The sequence below is a fragment of the Onychostoma macrolepis genome, chromosome 23, assembly GCF_012432095.1.
Source record: "Onychostoma macrolepis isolate SWU-2019 chromosome 23, ASM1243209v1, whole genome shotgun sequence".
NCBI lineage: Eukaryota > Metazoa > Chordata > Actinopteri > Cypriniformes > Cyprinidae > Onychostoma > Onychostoma macrolepis.
Genome location: NC_081177.1, coordinates 25,311,783 through 25,329,798, shown reverse-complemented (window position 1 = coordinate 25,329,798; position 18,016 = coordinate 25,311,783). Strand labels below are relative to the sequence as shown.

At 37.1% G+C, this 18,016-nt stretch overlaps 1 protein-coding gene across 1 annotated transcript in view; it reads right to left on the bottom strand.

Moving 5' to 3' along the window:
- The window catches only part of LOC131531560 (ankyrin repeat and SAM domain-containing protein 1A), a 102,814-nt gene that overhangs the window by 42,048 nt on the left and 42,750 nt on the right, over window positions 1-18,016 (bottom strand). Inside the window, exons 4-12 of the mRNA XM_058762395.1 lie at window positions 13,898-14,194; window positions 12,156-12,231; window positions 11,969-12,070; window positions 11,799-11,885; window positions 8,670-8,842; window positions 7,998-8,045; window positions 6,470-6,590; window positions 5,561-5,604; window positions 4,793-4,892 (exon numbers count right to left, since the gene is read on the bottom strand). Coding sequence (XP_058618378.1) covers window positions 4,793-4,892; window positions 5,561-5,604; window positions 6,470-6,590; window positions 7,998-8,045; window positions 8,670-8,842; window positions 11,799-11,885; window positions 11,969-12,070; window positions 12,156-12,231; window positions 13,898-14,194 — 1,048 coding nt within the window. The remainder of the gene's footprint in view (window positions 1-4,792; window positions 4,893-5,560; window positions 5,605-6,469; window positions 6,591-7,997; window positions 8,046-8,669; window positions 8,843-11,798; window positions 11,886-11,968; window positions 12,071-12,155; window positions 12,232-13,897; window positions 14,195-18,016) is intronic.

Genomic DNA, 18,016 nt, shown 5'->3' with positions numbered 1-18,016 from the left:
AGGCGGCTGGGCAATCCGCCACCATACCAGAGATATCCTGGTGTCACGTGTGGTGTTTGGTGACAAGAAAACCAAGTCAGCCATGTCAGAGCCTAAGGCCAGAAACATTCTGTACACAAGTACACAAACACATTGCAAGCACCTGTAACATTGTACATAGTTGTACATTGTACAATCTTGCATTACTGAGGCGGCAACAAACCTCAAGGAGGCGACACGTTGGTGTCAATAAAATGGATTTATTATTATTTAGATAGCTAGCTATAAGCATGTCGACAGTTAAACAAAGTCCAGCTTCTGTCAAAATGAATGGAGAAATAGCGAAAATGGTTAATGTTTTGCCCCAATTTCACAGTAATTACCTGAAAGAGCTCCCATCCTTGAAAACTGCACAAAACTACATAAGGAGAAAAAAAAATGACCAAGACTAACCTTTGGGTCGCACTTTTAAATCCAAAGCGAAAATTTGGATCTTGAAGCAAAATCAGGGTATTTGGACCTTTGTGGCAATGTGAGTTTCTGTTCAAGTGAACTCAACTCAGCTCTAATATTTGGTTTACAATAAACTACAATGCAGCAATTCTCTCCTGAGAACTTAATCTCTCAAGTTTTCCGAGGCATTGGGATTGAATAAACCGCCCACTCCATGAGGCACTGACGTATGCGCTGGAGGAACATACAGAACCTTTCCTCATGTAAGTGGCACACCTAAAAACATACACACACAGGCAGCTCAGGACTCGAGTGTTTGCGCTAGTGACCCGAAGCCTAACCTGTGACGTCAATTTAAATCAACAAGGCCCTCTGGAGAAGATGAAGTCAGTGCTGTTCTCCATCCAAACCCAAGGCTTTAGCCAGCATTTCTCCAAGAGAAAGTCAGGTGTTTACTTAAACAACATGTCAGTTTCCAGTAACTACAAGCATGCACTGGTTAAATCATTCAATGTTCAACGAAATAAAAGCAATGTGAGCATGTTCCAAGCCAAAAAACACCATAGCTCTGTTTCTAAACCTAGTACCTTGAAGTCTTCTGTCTATGCAATGGCGGTCACATTCGTGAAATTTTGTACACTGTCAAAATTGTAGTGATGTATGAAGCACTGCTCACACAGAAGTCACTTTCAAAGTTCATAGAGGTTCACTTTTATCGTGGTGAATTTTTATGACCAAATTTTATCATAAGCGAAATTCTCCTTTAAATAGGAGGAAAGGCTCTCAATATGGTTTTATTTTATCATATTACGAAGTCAACAATTCAATACAGTAACATTCTTACAAATTCATAGCCCAATGTGTAAATTAGATGGTCTTAAAGGCTTGATCAAACATTTTTTATAATAAAGTCATTATTTTTGTTTTCTTCGCGCACAAAAATTATTTTCGTAGCTTCATAAAATTACCGTTGAACCACTGATGTCACATGGACTATTTTAACAATGTCCTAAATACCTTTCTGGGCCTTAAAGTGGTAGTTTCCTTGTTGTCTATGGAGGGTAAAAATCTCTCGGATTTCATCAAAAATATCTTAATTTTTGTTCTGAAGATGAACGAAGGTCTTACGGATTTAGAACGACATGAGGGTGAGTAATCATTCAATCAATGACAGAATTTTCATTTTTGGGTGAACTAACCCTTTAATTTGTCTCCTATCTTGGTCAGACTGGTCTGTTGGCTGGTTTTAGAGGGGTTTGGGGCAATTTCAACTAATCAGGCTGGAAAATCATTTTGAACCAGTTAAGATCTTCTTAAGGCCGGGAAACACCAAGCCGACTTCAAAGACCTTGCGGCGACGAACGGTGTTGTTGCCTCGCGTCGGCAGCGTCTGGACCAAAAAGCTGCACTTGAACACACCGCACAGACTACAACTGACTGCAAACTAACACGTCCGTCCTGCGCCTGCGTGAGAGGAGTTAGCTGTCTATATCAGCAGCTATCAATAGCATATTTTCATCATTTAAAGGAGAAACCGAAACAAGGATGTACGAGAAATCCACAGATATACGAAACGTAAACAAAGCAGTGCTTGCTTACCATTTTAAATATCAGTTACATTGATCATTTTCTTCATTTTAAGCAGCTCATGTTATAAAAATATTCGCAAGATCACGTAACTTTTAAAACAGCCCTCTGTCTGTGCCGCCTTCATTTACTTGCTCATTTTCATCACTTTCGCTTTAATTCTTCTGCACTGACTCGTTCACTAAACTGAACATCCAATCAGAGTTTTCACTCGAGCAGACGGCCCAGACGCCCCAACATGTTGAATCGGGCAAACTACCACGATGTGAGCCCGACGAGTGGAACACACCAAACAAACTATAGCCCGACAGATGCTCACCGACGGCCGACTGTTGGCTTGGTTTGTTGTAGGCTTGTATAAGCAATTTTTTTCAACCGGAATGCAAAATTTTTTTTCAATGATGTTCAGTACAGCCAAACCAAGCCTGGCCAGCCTGTGTCCACAGCTAAGCCAGTCTAAACCAGCTAAGAACTGTAAACCAAGTGGGGTTTTTTTTTCAGCAGTTTCTTGACTGTGTCTGCCATTTTGGCAATCTGTCTTGAAAAATCTAGATGAGCCTTTGCGTTGGAAATGCACCTATAATACCTTGATGAAGTCGTGTGACATGAATAGCTACTGTTACTAGGAATGTCTACTATTTCACTTCCTATTTTTTTTTTAATAGTAGGCAGAATACAGTGTATACAGTGTTGTACTGATTAAGTTGCATGCTAGTTTTTTCCATTTCAAACACAGCCAAGCACACTTGAGCAGTGCTGACATCTGATGAACTGAAGTAATGTCACCCCTCAGAATGTTCTAGAGTAACAGGGCTGACTTCACCGTTCAGCTGTTGTGATCTCCTCGGCTAAGTGCTAAGAGCGTGCCAACAGTGAGCAGCGTTTATTAAAAGAGGGAAGGGACGTCTAAAACACACAACATGATTTTGCACTTAGGGTGAAGCTTTCATCTCCAAAGCATTAAGGTCAGACCCTCCTTCACGTTTTCAATACATCAACGCATGGCGCCTGCTGCGAGACCCTAACATGAGAAATATGACGAGCTCACGCCCTGTTATTTGGGTGTGTGCTAGCGTGTGTCTACAGGCCGATTTCCTGCAGCGTAATTGACAGGTGCTGAGCGCAGCACGGCTGTGGAGGTGGCAGCTGAGGTCCATGAAGCTTGGCGAGGGACGAGAAGGGCAAGGAGACGAGGAGAGACGTTTCTGCTGTTTGTTTTGAAACACGAGGAGAGTGTGGGGCATTAATATAAATTACACTGATGTTTATCACACTCAACAATATTATGAAAATGCAACCATATTAAAACATTTTTCTACAATATAAAGGCTTTATGAATCTGTTCGCATCGTTTCTTCATAAGACTCACTTTTAGAGTAGCAAGCAACCGAGTCGGGACGGACTTCTCTTGGTAATGCTAACTAGAGTCGTGTTACACTGAGTAAACATTGTTCTAAGTTAAGCAAGGATTTCTGAGAGATGACTTTAGGAGGATCAGGGAAGGACACAGAGACAAATCGGGACAAATGCACAGGGACATAACAAATGTGTCCACTTTTGCATTATCATCCTACCAATATTCTTGCTCCAAAACTGTTGACAAATGAAGATATTTTGAAATAGTTCACCCAAAAATGAACATTTGGACAACTTTTGTGGTACTTCAGTTGTTTTTTTTTTTTTGGAGTCTCATCTTTGGAACTTGCATGGAAAGGAACAGCGCAAACATTTGTTAAAATTTAAAATAGGGATATAGCAATGAAAAAATATGACCTAGTAGGAAAAGGTTAACAGCAATGAAATTATATATATATTTATATATAATTATTTTTTTTTTTATGTTCATCACAAACGAGGAACACAAACGCAAACGCTTAACGAGCAAACACACGTTTAGCCTGCAAAAACAAAAGTTTAACGAGCAAAATCAAAAGTTTAGTGAGCAAAAACAAAGGTTTAATAATCAAATGCAAACGTTTATTGGAGCAATACAAAAGTTTAACAAGCAAACAAAAGTTTAACGAACAAACAAAAGTTTAATGAAAAAAAATTAACGAACAAACAAAAGTTTAGCAAGTGCAGCTCAATTTTATTGGAGGAATGCAAAGTTTAACAAGCGAATTCAACAGTTTAACAATTAAGCAACTTTAATGAGCAAACAAGTTTATTGGGGAATGCAAAAGTTTAACGAGCAAATGCTTGTTTCTCAGGGAAATGCAAATGTTTTTGAGAGAACGTAACGTAACATTTTGCAAAGGATTGCAAAAGTTTTGCTGACAAGCACAAAAGTTTTTCAAGTGAAAGCAAAAGTTTTTCAAGTAAAAGCAAAAGTTTTGTGAGCGAACGCAAAAGTTTCTTAGGGGAATGCAAAAGTTTAACGAGTGAAAACGAGGTTAACAGGTAAATGCTAAGTTTCTCGCCTACATGCTAAGGAAACTCAAAAGGTTTTGTTAGACAACTCAAAAGCATTGAAATATAATTCTCCTCCCATCTAATTTTTTCCCCATGTCCCTTTAGGGGCTCCGTATGAATGTTATGAGGGTGAGCAAATAATATTTAAAGAGCTATTCCTTTAAAAACAGCCCAAAAGTAAACTTTAAACATTAAACAGATGGCAAGCATTTTACAGAGTAGAGAACATGTTGTCTTTATTTGCTTGATACATTTTTGACTGCTAAATAGTATTTGTCACTCAAATGGTTATTGTTATTCAACCATGGCATGCGTCATTAGCAAGTAAGCACCTTAAGCATTCACACACGCACACACTCACCTCCAGATGTCTGTCCTGTGCTAAAATGAGGTGCAGGCGGCTGCAGAGTGTTTGTGTTGGACCCTGAAGGTCGTAGGTCAATGTGTGCAGTGGTCTTTCGCTGCAAAAAATAACACCAATATCTGCATATTAAGGAATGTCTAGCTTTTGTCAGATGCACAATCACACACAAAACAGTGTCTATATCACACACACACAAAACAGATGCTGCATACAGAGATAATTAACTGTCTACTGCACACTAGACAGTGTTCGGACAGCGTGACAGATGTGAGACTGCAAAAATTTTTTTTAAAAACCGTAATGAACAACAAAGCTCTGTTCCAAAACCTTAGAGCTTCCTATGCAGGCAGCATTTTAAAGCATCATGGGATCCAAAGCAAACTCAATTATGCTGCCTCCTAACGAACTTCTTTTAAGCCAAATTCTAAGGCAGAATATCTTTCGCAAAGGTGGCAATCCAAAATCGCCATGCCAAGCTAATCAAAAATAAGAAATAAGAGAAATGTTGATTATAAATAAGCATATTTCTTTCAATACTGAAAATTTTCACCAAATACTTTTGTTTTTTTCCAGAGTAAAAAGCTATTAGCTTAGCAACATGCTAATATCAAACTCTACTGGTATGTATTGTGAATCTGGAGTCTTGTGTGAAGCAATATGTGCTGCTGCCTATGATCATAGCGGTCAGCATGCTGCCTATGTAGGTACAGTAGTAGGCAGTGAGGTTATGGAACAAAGCTCAAGCCTAACGAGCAATATCCTCACCTGAGGTAGGACACTGTTAGAAGACTTGGCTGAGACGTCCACATCTGGAAATAAAGACTTAAAAGTTATTCAATAGAAAGATGCACCAATAACAAACAAAAAGGGTTAATTTATGACAACTGGCAACACTTTAAGTAAAGGGAACAATTCTCACTATTAACCAGCTGCTAATTAGCATGCCTATTATTAACATATTGGCTGTTTATTAGTACTTATAAAGCACATATTCTGCATGACCATATTCTACATCCATAAACCGTCCCAATACCTAAACTTAGCAACTACCTTACTAACTATTAATAAGCAGCAAATTATGAGTTTTCTGAGGCAAAAGACATAGGTAATGGTTTGTTAAAATAAAGTGTGACCTGACAATGACATACTGATTTCCTTCACTTTTAAGATGTCAGCTAATGATATATTAGTTTATGTACTACTACTGCAGATATACACATACATATACATAAAGTCACATTTTGTGTGCGTTTATGTATCATTTAATGTGTATCATTTATACGCTATTTTTAAATCACTTATGTGCTTTTACCATTTTTATTATTTCTTTACTTTTACTCATTTTAGTACTTCAACATTTATTTCAGTTAGCTGCCAAGACAGTATTTCTAGTTTTATAATTCATTTTAATTCACAAAAGCGTAAACTAGTTTTAGTTTACAATAAAAATACTGTTTGTCATCACTGTTTGATTATTTCAAAGAAAGACTAGAAATCTAAAACATCTGTTCCAGCATAGTATAATGTGGTAGTTGTTATTTTCCTTGATGACACTGCCATATATGGGAAAGGCATATGTGAATTAGCTCATGTTTAACAAAGAAGTGAGGCAAATCTGTGAGGTTTATGTGAGGTCTCAGAACAAGAGGACACCAATGGAAAATGAGCATGTACCTGTTTTGCTTTGTGTGTTGTTGGGGATTTTGGTCTGTGCGGTGACTAAGAGTTCATATGTGTGGTCTTCCTCTTCCAGAGGCTCGGCGCGTTCATCCACACTGCTGTTGGTGTAAACCGCCTACAGAGAGAGAGAGAGACTCAGTGATGTAGAAAACGCTGATATAAAAACCAGTCGCTTATTTCACAGTCCGCACCACTTTACGAGCAGCAGTACAATGAAAATGATGACCGTTTTAATACCAGTGGATAACAGTATTAAGTTTGAATGGCTGACATTTATATGACACAGTCCAATGAGTGATGTTTTGCTGACACTGCATGAATGTATAAAAAAAAAAAAGCTTTGTAAGAAAAGTCTGGCCTACTACTTCAGTTCAGAGTGGTTCATACAACTAAGTGTTCAGAAGTTGTGAATCTCTGTATCCAGCTGCAGGGACAGAGGCGGAGTGTTTTAGTATTGGTCATGGGCTCCCGAGTCTTTCAGACAGAAGGTTTGCTGTGTGTTGCAGAGATCCACAGCATTAATATTCATGAGGATGCTGTTTGATTTGGGTAGACGTGCGGAAACAGCAGCCAGCGAGCGGAAAGACAGATTCAACAGCCTCTCGCCGCAATATTCATTGTTCTGCTCTCTAGCAAGTGTGCTGCTGCAAATCAATGTCTTTTCATTACACAGTCACAACACTTGTGTCATATAGGAATAGAGATAATAAGAAACACTAACAAAAAAGGTTGAGCTACATTGAGATACCATGTACTGTAAATATCATGATAATCGTTCACTATATGTGACCCTGGACCACAAAACCAGTCTTAAGTCGCTGGGGTATATTTGTAGCAATAGCCAAAAATACATTGTATGGGTCAAAATGATTGATTTTTCTTTTATGCCAAAAATCATTAGGATATTAAGTAAAGATTATGTTCCATGAAGATATTTTGTAAATTTTCTTACTGTAAATATATAAAAACTTCATTTTTGATTAGTAATATGCATTGCTAAGAACTTCATTTAGACAACTTTAAAGGCGTTTTTCTCAATATTTATATTTTTTTGCACCCTCAGATTCCAGATTTTCAAATAGTTGCATCTCGGCCAAATATTGTCTGACCCTAACAAACCATACATCAATGGAAATATTCATTCAGCTTTCATATGTTGCATAAATCTCAATTTTGAAAAATTGAACCTTATGACTGGTTTTGTGGTCCAGGGTCACATACAGAACATTTTTCTAAGGGAAAAATAAAACAAATAAGAGATTCTGAATGAAGTTAAACTGAAAGATGAACATTCCTTGTTTGTATCTGAAGAGATGACTGAAAATTTGTAGAGAAACATTTTATTATTTTTTTTTTTATAAATTGAAAAAGGAGACAGATACTGGAAACAGCAGGGTAAATCACATCTGCCTCATGGAAACACCGAGCTGTTCTTCCAGAGGTGTTTATTAAGGACTCCGGACTTAATTTTAGTAAAATGTGAATCAAACAATGGATCTCTGAACTCTTTTGTATCTTTTACCTCAGAGCTGAGATCCTCGTCCTGATTCTGTGGAGGATGTCGCTCTTTCTGTAAGAAAAATTCAACTAATTCACTTTCAAACATGTAGAAAATTTCTTTTTTGAAAGAAACGCTCAAAGAAATCACTATGCAAAGTCTCCATCTAGTGGAGGAAACTGTACTACACCGAATCTTCAGATTTCAAAGCTTTATCAAAGAACTGCTTTATAGCATTTATACAAAAAAAGAGAGAGAAAGGTTTAAGTACAATTCAATAAATAGTTTAAATGCATTATTAATAATAACTTTATAATAAATTTATCATTTCTGCCAAGCAATATAATTCATTAACTGGATGTTTACCGTTGCCAAGAAATACATTAGCTTTTCATTAATATAGAATGTGTGTTTATTAATATTTTATGAAGGCTTTGGGAAGAGGCTTATCCAGTCAAAACTATGATTTTAAAAACAGAAAAATAGGTTTAATAAATTACATTTCCAAATCAGAACCGCCCCGCATTTGCAAGATAACAACAACATATTTCTTAAACAAAATTGAAAGAATAATGTCAAAGAGCTAAAAAAAAAAAAAAAAAAAGAAATACTCGTCCCCTGTAATTGGTTGTTTTCAGCCAACAAATGTTTTAAGACAGAACTATATCTCACACACACACACACACACACACACACCTTCCCGGCTTCGCTGTCCGGTCGTCCGGAGTCTCTGTCTGATGACTTTCCGCTGGCCAGGCTGTCCAGAGAGACACACGAGGACGCCTCAAACAGAGCTTCATACGGACTCTCTTCCACAGGCGTCGGAGTCAAACCGGATATGAGCTCACTGACCTGCTGCTCCATTTCTCCTGTCAAAACACAAACGTACGCATTACAACATCTGCAGAACATCTGGCATACCAATACCACGAGCAGCAGCCGTTTGATTACATTTCCTCTCACATCTGGCCTGCTAGACATAAAAAGAAAAGCTATTTACATATACATATACATATATATATATATATTTTTTTTTTTTTTTTTTTTTTTTTAGGAGGGTGACAAGAAAGTATAGTTGAGAAAAAAGCAGAATGGAATCAGAACACGTCACTAGCTGGACTCAAACACTTTCTGCTTTTTGGAATTTAATATTTCTACAAAATTCACATGATCTCACTACATTGCATGTTTAATTCAGCGTCCAGAAATCTCACAAGAAAATACAGCTATTTAAAATTTTCTATGCAATTTAGTGTAAAACCAACTTAACTCATAGCAATCCAATCAAATAATGAGAAAATAAATATTTAAATCTTCTAAATAATTAATATTACTTCAGTTTCGTTCATCACATTTCATATGCATAGAGAAAGTCTACGCACTGTACAGCGTATACATACTACATATCGCAGAAACAGGAAAAGTATAGAATGCTTTTGCAAAAATACACTAATTTTCAAACAAATCAGACCTCATCATTCAGAGACTTTGTAAATATCACAATAAAAAAAATAGAATATATTATGCAAAATCTCTTAAGTGACTGTTTGAGTTGGCCATACTAAAATAAAGGCTTAAAAATCCAATAATTAATTTTGTCTTCTATTAATTAAAAGCAATTAGTATTTGACTAACAAATTATATTTAACATATATATATACACACACGTGTGTGTGTGTTTGTGTGTGTGTGCGCGCATGTATATATACAGTGAGGAAAATAAGTATTTGAACACCCTGCTATTTTGCAAGTTCTCCCACTTAGAAATCATGGAGGGGTCTGAAATTGTCATCGTAGGTGCATGTCCACTGTGAGAGACATAATCTAAAAAAAATCCAGAAATCACAATGTATGATTTTTAACTATTTATTTGTATGATACAGCTGCAAATAAGTATTTGAACACCTGTCTATCAGCTAGAATTCTGACCCTCAAAGACCTGTTAGTCTGCCTTTAAAATGTCCACCTCCACTCCATTTATTATCCTAAATTAGATGCACCTGTTTGAGGTCGTTAGCTGCATAAAGACACCTGTCCACCCCATACAATCAGTAAGAATCCAACTACTAACATGGCCAAGACCAAAGAGCTGTCCAAAGACACTAGAGACAAAATTGTACACCTCCACAAGGCTGGAAAGGGCTACGGGAAATTGCCAAGCAGCTTGGTGAAAAAAGGTCCACTGTTGGAGCAATCATTAGAAAATGGAAGAAGCTAAACATGACTGTCAATCTCCCTCGGACTGGGGCTCCATGCAAGATCTCACCTCGTGGGGTCTCAATGATCCTAAGAAAGGTGAGAAATCAGCCCAGAACTACACGGGAGGAGCTGGTCAATGACCTGAAAAGAGCTGGGACCACCGTTTCCAAGGTTACTGTTGGTAATACACTAAGGCGTCATGGTTTGAAATCATGCATGGCACGGAAGGTTCCCCTGCTTAAACCAGCACATGTCCAGCCCAACTTAAGTTTGCCAATGACCATTTGGATGATCCAGAGGAGTCATGGGAGAAAGTCATGTGGTCAGATGAGACCAAAATATAACTTTTGGTCATAATTCCACTAAACGTGTTTGGAGGAAGAAGAATGATGAGTACCATCCCAAGAACACCATCCCTACTGTGAAGCATGGGGTGGTAGCATCATCTTTGGGGTGTTTTTCTGCACATGGGACAGGCGACTGCACTGTATTAAGGAGAGGATGACCGGGGCCATGTATTGCGAGATTTTGGGGAACAACCTCCTTCCCTCAGTTAGAGCATTGAAGATGGGTCGAGGCTGGGTCTTCCAACATGACAATGACCCGAAGCACACAGCCAGGATAACCAAGGAGTGGCTCTGTAAGAAGCATATCAAGGTTCTGGCGTGGCCTAGCCAGTCTCAGACCTAAACCCAATAGAGAATCTTTGGAGGAGCTCAAAGCCAGAAACCTGACTGATCTAGAGAAGATCTGTGTGGAGGTGGGCCAAAATCCCTCCTGCAGTGTGTGCAAACCTGGTGAAAAACTACAGGAAACGTTTGACCTCTGTAATTGCAAACAAAGGCTACTGTACCAAATATTAACATTGATTTTCTCAGGTGTTCAAATACTTATTTGCAGCTGTATCATACAAATAAATAATTAAAAAAATGATACATTGTGATTTCTGGATTTTTTTTTTTTAGATTATGTCTCTCACAGTGGACATGCACCTACGATGACAATTTCAGACCCCTCCATGATTTCTAAGTGGGAGAACTTGCAAAATATATATATATATATATACATACACACACACACATTTCAATCAGGATATTTTATAATGGAGAAACTATACTTATATAATTCAAGAACTACAATTATTACTCATTTTATATCCATATTCCTCATCTTTAACAACTTAAGAAGTCTGTGGTTACATTAAGAATGGGCCAAGAGACATTAAGACTAGAAAGCATCATGCTGCTTTATTGTAAAAGCAATAACTGTGTGCATGCAACTGCAGCAATAGTCTGCATGTATGTGCACTATTGCTAGCCAATAGTTAACTGTGTTCTTGTTTTAGTGGATTCAAATAAGTTCATATTTCTCATAAATAATGTTTTTTTTGTTGTTTTATCTGATACTGTACCTCAGATTTGAGTTCCCCTAACGCACTGGGTTTTACAATGTACTCAGTTTTATTTATAATGGTACTAAATGTTATTATTCGCATTTACTTGGAATTTGTACTTACGTTTACTCACTTCTTAAGGTGCATTTCAATGCTTTCACAGCTTTAAAATGTAGCTAATATTTTAAGTGTGAACATGTTTCACCGAGTAGAGTTTTTCGAGTGCTTCTGACCTTTTCTCTTGGGGCTCAGGCTCTCTTGAGGTGGAGGCACTGGTGGAGGAGGGAGGCTCGTGTCTGAAGGACGGCCGCTCATATGAGCTTCAGAGAGAGAGAGAAGACAAGCGTGAAAACGATGACCTGAGGAGATGCAGTGATGTGTGTCATATCAGGTACAGACGTACCTTGTATGAGTGCGGCGATCTGTCGGCTTTTTTGAGAGGGCATGTCTCTAACAGTGTCCAGCGCTGTTAGATTCTTACTGTCCACGATATTCACATTGATACCTGAAAAACATTCACACAGAGCGTCCTGGGTACAATTTCAGCAGTCAAACCATTTGTAATTTGTGGATTTGAGTTTATTTTTTACCTGCGTTAAGTAGTTTTTGTACTACTTCTGTCTTTCCAAATAGAGCTGCTTCATGAAGGGCACTGCCTTTCTCTGTCTGTTAACAAATAAAACATTCATCATTAGATACATAGGTGCATACAGCGACCCCAAAACATTTTAGACACTTAGATAAAAGTTGTGAAGGTTGGAATATCTTGTACGTTGTGTTTTAGGTCAGTTGATGGCAATAACTGAGTCCGATGTGGCATATCAGAACCCAACGAAGAGGAGACAGACCAGACAAACTCATTTTCACACTGCACCGGCTTTCTCAGCATGTTAGCGGACAAACCAGACTATGTCAATGTGGGTCGCTGCTCTGAGGACGTACTGAGTGAGAGACAGATGGCAGGTTGTTACTGTTAAGCGTGTGAACAGGTTTCTCAGGTAGAGACGGGAGTGATCTGGCAACGTGCTAAAGAGCAGTTACTTTAAATCACGGCGAGAAACTGAGTGAGATCAAACCACCTGCGCTGACTGCTGAAAGCCCTTTTCAAGTTTTTCAATTCGAAATTAAACCGTATTTAAATCCATTTTGATTGTATAATTTGATAGCCATGGCTTTTAAAATTTTTTTTTTTTTTTTTTTAAGAAATTACTACTTTTGAGCAGGGATGCTTTACATTGATCAAAAGAGACAGTACAGACTTTTATAATGTTAAAAAAGCTTTTGAATTTTCTATTCATCATCCTGAAAATAATATATCAGTTTCCACAAAAATATGAAGCAGCACAATTGCTTTTTAACATTAATACTAATAATTTGAGCAGCAAATCAACATATTACAATGATTTCTGAAGGATCACGTGACACTGAAGACTGGAGTAATGATGCTGAAACATCACAGGAATTAATTACATTTTAAAATATATTCAAAACAGAAAGCACTTATATTAAATAGCAAAAATATTTTACAATATTACTGTTTTTACTGTATTTTTGATCAAATGAATGCAGCCTTTTCTGAACATGAGACTTTTTTCAAAACATTCAAAAAGATGTGTATATATATATATTATATATATATATATATATATATATATATATATATATATATATATATATATATATATATATATATATATATATATATATATATATATATATATATTATATATATATAATTTTTATTAATTTATTTTTTTCTTCTCATAAGTGAAACCGCAGTTCAACAATAACAGCTAATCAGAACACACTGGATGATTAAAATATGTAGAGCAGAATTTAACCAATGAGATTTTGCTGTGGGCGGAGCTAACCAACATGACAAAAACTTGAAACCAAGACTATAACTGCGTCCCAAATGACGCACTACACACTATACACTATGTACTCAACCATGTAGTGCATGAATTATATAAGGTTATTTTGTCATCCATAAACAATATCTGAGATAGTCCCTCCCCCTTTGCTACATAATTAAAGCTGTGACAGTTGAGTGCATGAAGTGTTCAACATTCCACAATTTTTTCGGTTAATTAACCACAATATCCAGGTATTTAAAGTGCACTTTTTCATTTTGGAATTTTTAGAACACACTACTCGCACTATTTATACTACAAAACATTATAGAACAGTGCATTAGTATATATATATATACTATGCAATCTTGTCCCAAAATGTCTTGAGTGCTTGAATGTGAATCATTGCTCGATTCCCGTTTAGGCCTGAATGTGAGATTGGCATAAGCAGTGTGTCGCTCAGATTTGCCCTTCCTCACCTGGTTGTTGATATCCACGCCGGCGGCCAGCAGCACCTCCACCACGGGCAGGTGTCCGTTGCGGGAGGCCAGGTGGAGAGGGGTGTGTTTCTTGGTGTTGGAGCTGAGCAGGTTGGGATGAGCGCTGAGCAGAAGTTTGACCACCTCCAGCCGGCCGTAGAGCGCAGCCAGGTCGAGCGGCGTCTCAAACTTGTTGTTGCGCATGGTGGGGTCGGTCAGCTCCTCCAGCAGCAGCTGCACCACCTGCGTGTGTCCGTACTGAGCCGCACAGTGCAGCGGCGTCTCGTTGTCGTTGTTCTGCGGAGAGAAGGATGAGGACAGGAGAGGGAGAGGTTGATGGACAGAAAGGGTGATTACATCTGTACCCGTGCCTAAAAGATCGAAAACTCAACATGATTTCCAAGTGGCAAAGTTCACTGATGAAACCGAGGAAGACTCCAGTAGGTCGTAAAGCTATGTGACTCTTTGGCATAGCTTTGCAATGCAGCTGGCTTTTTGGAGAATTAATCAAAAAACAGAGCAGAACAGTGGAAGAATTCATAACTTTTGGGACAAACCACAGCAGCCAAACACCTGACTGAATTTAGGAGTTTACACAAAACACTGACACCCTTAATCATCCAACGATTTTATGGAGAAAGACAGACAGAGCAGAGAAGAACATGCAAGCTTGACCGCATGCAGACAACACGACAAGATCCGCAATCATACAAATCAGTGCTTGCATTTGAATTTTGATTCTGAACACTGCGTGTAAATATACTATTTATTACCCATCAGACTTATTTGTGTTAAATGTTTATGCTTGGGGAATTGATATTTTTTGATCTAATTCTTTAAGAGTGGCTCAAAAGTGTTGTGCTTTGATGTCTTTGAAAATCTTTTCTGCTCATCAAGACCCTGTATTAAACAGTAATATTGTGAAATATTATTAAAATATAAGATATACATTTTTTTAATGTAAATATATTTTAAAATGCAATTTATTCCTGTAAGGCAAAGCTGAATTTTCAGCTCCAGTCTTCACTGTCACATGATCCTTCAGAAATCATTCTAATATACTTGTTATTTCCAGTCCAAAGTTGAAATGAATGACGTTTATTTGAAATAGTAAAACTTTTATAAAGTTACAAAAGATTTCTGTCACGTTTGATCAATTTATTGTGTCCTTGCCAGATAATGTAGACTGAAATATGATGCTTAAAATAGACAAAATGGCTCATTGTACTGAACATCTAGCACGATTAGCAAAGCATCTAACTTGACACTGACCAAATTTACTGTAGAAACAGTATTGAAACCCTGACCACTAGAGGGCGCTCTTATATTTGCCTTGTTTGCTAACTGAATTAGTGAAATCTTCAGTGTATAAATATGGAGTTACACACTAAACACCCTGCAGCTCTAAAACACTCTGACGGTACACACTAGGGGAATGATTTCATGCCATTTGATTGGATGAATGTGAATGTCCTCTCAGAGATCAGTGTGTGTGTGTGTGTGTGTGGCAGCAGTAGGTACAGCAGCAGATGCCTGATGCACAGAGGAAGAAGTTGTGAAGGCCTCTGGGCGGCCGGCAGCTGGCACAAGCCACATCACACTCCACCACTCTGAGAGTGTGTGTGTGTGTGTGTGTGTGTGTGTGGACAGAGATGGGGGCATGAATGAAAATGAGTGATGTTGCTGGTTTGGTGACCACACCCCAGAACTAAATCAGAGAAGGTAGAGCATGCTGTAACACACACACACACACACACACACACACACACACTCCATTGCATCCATATTGTAAAAATTCATAATGGATCTTGAAAGAAAAAAAAAAAAGGTAAGTCAAAAACAAGAGAAAGAATCTGTATTGTGCATTTATGTCTGTATTTATTTGTTTGTTTGCTTTTAATATTATTTTGATATGGATACAAAATATTGATTGTACAATTTTAATCTATATTTATTTTCATTATTAATTAGTATTATTATTACAAATTAAAATAACTATTGTTTGTTTGTTTGGTTTTGTCTTTAACATTATTTTAATATGAATATACAATGTGTTTATTGTACATTATCCATTATTATTTGCATTTTCATTATTATCATTATCACTATTATGATGGTGATGATGATGATATTAAAAGATATTAATACAAAATAATTTAACTGTACAATTTATTATGATTACAATTTTTGTTGTTGTTTCGATATAATTATTATATTACCAATATTAATAAAAATATTTAGTGTAATTTTTTCATTATAATTATTGTTGCTGTTCTGATTAATGATAAAAATAATTGCATTATACAATTATTATTAGTGATACAATATATTTTGTAATTTTTTAAACAAAATATAATTATTGTTATTGTAATTATTGTTATTCGTGATATGCTAACAACAACAACAACAACAACAATAATAATAATAATAATAATAATACAAAATAATTATTTTATTATACATTTTTTATGACTTTGAGGGAGAGAGAGAGAGAGAGAGAGAGAGAGAGAGAGAGAGAGAGAGAGAGAGGGAACATTAGAGCTGCATATTTCCCGAAATTCCAACAAATGAAACTTTTTTTGGCATTTTTTTTAAATTTTATGGCATTACCAAATGCAGAAAAATTAAGTCCCATTTTAGGGGAAAATTCCAAAATGATCACAACAGCAGCAATATATATATCAGCCTGTCACAAACAAGACTGACAGCCAGTGGACAAAACTGAAGCAAGATATTTTCTTACATGTTGTACTATTCTTTTGTTTGTTTATGTATTATATAATCGGTTGTTCCTTTTTCATGTAATGGACAATGCTTTGGCAATTCTGTGCAAGTCATGCCAATAAAGCTCATTTGAATTGAATTGAATTGAGAGAGAGACAAACACACAGAAAGAGAGAGGTCACAGTAAGAGCCAATGGGACAAAGAGGCCGTTTCCCCTCACAGAAGAGAAAACCAAAACACAGCAAGCCCTTTATTCTTCACACTGAAAAAAGGAAAACCACAACACACACACACTAGAATCAGATCCCGTAATATCGGCTCTCACATCTTTAGAGCGACTGTGAGCTTGAGCGCTGAGATCTCCACCAACACAAACACAAACACAACCGATCCTGGGAGTCCTGAGGAAACACCTCACATCTGATGAAGCTCAACCCCACACACACTCAAACACCATCCCTCTCGCGCTCTTTTCCTGAACTCAGAGCTTCTCTCAAGAGAACGAGCTGTGCGTCAGCAACTTTTCCTTTCTCTGCTGTGGAACCGGACACCACAGAGCGCCAAAGTCTTTCAACATAAAACCGGCTTCACACAACAGATTCATTTTCATGTTGATTCCGGTCCAGCGCTGACAGGAGAAGTGAGCTTTCACCGTTTCAAACAGAAAGCGCTGATTTGCCTGTGACATTTAAAAACAACACGTGCGCGACAGAATGACGAAGCATGTCAACACTCGTGAGCCCAGGAAGGAACTACCTCTAAAATGCTAATGGACTTGCTTAAAAAATAAAGTGTGATGAGAAAATGACATGAAATGGGTTTTAATTTACTTTGAGTCACGGTCAGATGGTTGGTGCTCGTGCAGGTGATGTGAGCTTGCTTCTGGCTTGCAAGCTGCAATATTTTCTGTTTTATTTTCTCCATCTTCTTCCCATCATGTGTTTACGTTCTACTGCTATATCAATGAAAGCGGTACAAAACAACAACTGGACTAAATTCTCTAAAGTTGCTTTGGATAAAAGTGTCTGCTAAATGAAAGCAGCTCCTGGGTATAAGTAGTTTTGCTAACTTTTACCAGACTTGGCTGCTAAACGAAACTCCAAAAAAAATAAAAAATAAATAAAAAAGCTGAATGATTAGCTCATGAATTGAACACTGCTTCTCCTCTCATAAACAGAGGCTAGCATGGACGTGTCCGTCATTAATGACCAAGTATTTAGTCTGTTCCAGCGTAGTTATTCCCAATTGAAAATAATTTTAGTTAACAGAAATAAAGATGAAGTTTAATAAAATATATACATATTAGATGATATTACAATATTTACAACATACAATATTTAAATGGAACTTAGAAATGTTTTATTTTTATTCTTTCATTATAATAATAATAATAA